Source organism: Chinchilla lanigera, unplaced genomic scaffold (assembly GCF_000276665.1).
Source record: "Chinchilla lanigera isolate Chin_1 unplaced genomic scaffold, ChiLan1.0 scaffold00157, whole genome shotgun sequence".
Lineage (NCBI taxonomy): Eukaryota > Metazoa > Chordata > Mammalia > Rodentia > Chinchillidae > Chinchilla > Chinchilla lanigera.
This window is the reverse complement of record NW_004955558.1, coordinates 1,550,300-1,553,309: the sequence shown is the minus strand read 5'-3', so window position 1 is coordinate 1,553,309 and position 3,010 is coordinate 1,550,300. Positions and strand designations below refer to the sequence as shown.

The following is a 3,010-nucleotide window of genomic DNA, read 5'->3' as shown; positions in this document are numbered from 1 at the left end:
ACACACACACACACACACACACACACACACAGAGGGACTGATTTCGGGAGTCTGAGGGCTGGCAGCCCAGGCAGCAGGCACCAGTCCTATCTAGCATTGCCTGTCTCTCCCCACAGCATCCTCAGCCCGGTCATTCCGGGGCTATTCGGGGCCACAAACTGTGGAGGCTGGGCCCTCAATAACGCCCAGAGTGTTACTTCAGGGACAGCCGCACAGCCTGCCGTACACACAAACACCTCGAGGGGGAATCACACACGGGCAGCCTCAGCAGGCGACCTCGTCCTAGCGTCACATGCATTACCCACAGTATGCCACACACCCACACGCTGAGATACCTGTGACCCCAAGGACGAGGTGCCCCAGAATCCAGCTCCAGGGGTTTCCTGCTGTGACCATCATGACGGCAGGTACCTGGGGAGACGGGGACTGGGGGCTTTAAATCTGGGGGCTTTCAGCCCAAGGCTTTCCACCCCTACCCGGCCCTCTTTCTCTCCTTCCTTCCCTAGGATGTTACGGGGCGGCGGGACCCTACACCATCCAGCACTCTACCCCTCACAGGTGGAGGGCAGGTGGAGAGGAGTGGGAGAAAGGCCAGCCACCTGTGACAGGTAGGAGATGCAGGTGTGGCCCCTCAGGGACAGGTTAAGACCCGGAAAGAAGCAGGGTTTGAGAGACCCAATCTGAGGCTGGCTGAGAGCAGAGGAGCTGGGAACAGTGTTGGAGAGGGGGCTCTAACCAGGGAGGGGGACCCACTGGATGAGGAGACGGGCCCCCCAGGCAAGGATGGCGGTGACGCTCAGCTGCTGCAAAAGGTGGCTCACACAGGCCACCATGGTTTTGGGTGGGGCCCCTGTGCTGCTTACCTGGCTGCCTCTGGGCTCCTGGACTCTGCCACTCTGCCACTCTGCCACGCGCACGGCTGTGCGGAGTTGCCTCTAGCAGGGCCTCAGCAGGTTTATAAGCCCTCAGTCTGGGCCGGCCTGCCCTCCCCCAGGGCACATTCCAAGGGGCAGGTGCTGCAGTCTGCCAGTGCCAGTCTCTGGGAGGCCGCCATGCCAGCGGGTGGGCAGGGACCCAGTGGGCTGGGAGCAGCGACCCAGGGAGGGGACCCCGAGACCCAGCCCCTTTCTTCTCTGATCCTCTCCCCTCTCCTCTCTCTCCATTTCTTTTCCTTGTGTTCTTTTGTTCTTGTCCTCCCTCACTCTTTCTCGTGGTCTTTTTTTTTCCTGGTACCCAGAATCGAACTCATGACCTTGCGCTTGCCAGGCAGGCGCTGTGCCTCTGAGCTAAATCCGCAGCCCCTTTCTCATGGTCTTTCTCTCGCTCTCTCCCATCTTCCCTCTCTCTTGTGTTCTTTGTCATTTGCTCCCGTCCCTCTCACCCTGCCTCGCTCCCTCCCCTCCCGTGCGACCTCAGCACATGCCCCGGGGGTGTACAAAGGCCAAACCAGCCTGCACGCAGTGCTGCCTTGGGAATCTTGGTCAGGTGGCCGCACCCCATCTACAGGATCTGGGTAACCGTGGCTCCCGCTCAGAAAGTGAAGCACCTTGCAGGGCGCTGGGCGCTGGGAGCCCTCGCTCCCTCACCTGTCACGCTCCAATTTCTGTGTCAGGCCGGGGGCCAGCGAGGCACAAGCAAAATGCCCTCACTCGGGGCGGACAGCAGAGGAAAGTACGGGCAGCAGCCCGCTGGGCACTGTCTGAGAAGAAGACACTGCAGCAGAGAGACTGGTGCGGGGGGAGCGGGGGTGCGGTACGGCCTTCCAGGCGGCAAGAAGGCTTGGAGCGTCCGCGGAGAGCGAAGGACTTTCATTGCGGGGGCTGAGGGCTTCCGTTGTGTTTTACGGCAATGGATTTGAAGCCGGAAGTAACAGGGAGTGACCCGAGACAGGGTCTCATTCACTTCTTCAGGCATCTTGCATGGAGAATGGCTGGGGTCGGGGAGCGGCGGGGGACAGCGGGAGCCCAGGCGGCGGAGGTTGGGGGCACGCTGCTCAGAGGGGCGCTGGGGGCTGGGGCCGTGCCGCGAAGGCCGGGAGACCTGGGCTCGGTTAGAGTGGGGCGGGGTGACATCACCAGTGCCCCGCCGCGGTAGACCACAGGCCGGCGCCCGAAGCCGCAGGGGCCGTCTGGAGCGGGGAAGGCGGCGTCCCTATCACCCTCTTCCCATCTCTGTCTCCCTCTGGGCCCTGTCTTTCTGGCCCCCTCTCTGTCTCTCCCTGGCTGTCATCTCTATCCTCTGTTTCTCCTGTCTCTGACTCTTTGACAAGTGTCCCCTTCTGTCCCGCCTCTGTCTCTGGTCTGCCTTGGCGTCTGTCTAGTTCTCCAGCTGTCTCCACCTGTCTGTCTGTCTGTCTGTCTCCCTGCGGCTCCCTCCTGCCCCCCACACCCGTTTTGGGCCCAGCATCTCTGACCACAAGGAAGACAGGACGGGGCTGTGGCTAACCTCCACAGTCAGGGCTCTGGGGCAGGGCTGGTGCCAGGGCCAGGCTGGGTGCTGAAGGAGGGGGAAAGGGGAATGGGGAGGCAGCCCTGTCCCTGTCCCTGTCCCTGTCCCTGTCCCTGTCCTGTGGGGGGGGTCACACTGTGCACTGTCCCCATCCGGCAGGGGGCAGCTGTTTGGGGTGAAGCCCCTGGGTCAGAATCTGGGCTGGGCTAGGGGTAGAGAAAGCCATGACCAAGAGAGACAGAGATGACAGGCAAGAGCCCAGCAAGGGCCGGGAGGGACAAGAAGACGACGGGAAGGAGCTGAGAAACGCAGAGATGGAGACAGCCAGAGAGCCAAAGACAGAGAAAGAAGAGCCCGGCAGGGTGGGCGCAAGAGACACGGCCGCACAGAGACACGCAGAGACACGGAGACAGAGAAGCGAGGTCCAAGAGGAAATGCCCCGGAAAAAGAGAGGGCATTAAGCTCTGAGAAGTCCTTTTAAAAAGAGACCCAAGAGGGAGGGTTCGAATACCCAACACTGGCCCGGCCCCTGCCCAGGCTCCTGTTCTTCGACTGCACCCCC

The 3,010-nt window shown here is 62.0% G+C and overlaps 1 protein-coding gene across 1 annotated transcript in view; it reads right to left on the bottom strand.

Moving 5' to 3' along the window:
* The window catches only part of LOC102025518 (kallikrein-4-like), a 3,822-nt gene extending 2,888 nt beyond the window's left edge, over positions 1–934 (bottom strand). The window contains exons 1-2 of the mRNA XM_013508854.1: positions 864–934; positions 336–411 (exon numbers count right to left, since the gene is read on the bottom strand). Coding sequence (XP_013364308.1) covers positions 336–399 — 64 coding nt within the window. The 5' untranslated portion in view covers positions 400–411; positions 864–934. The remainder of the gene's footprint in view (positions 1–335; positions 412–863) is intronic.
* Positions 935–3,010: the final 2,076 nt, after the last annotated feature.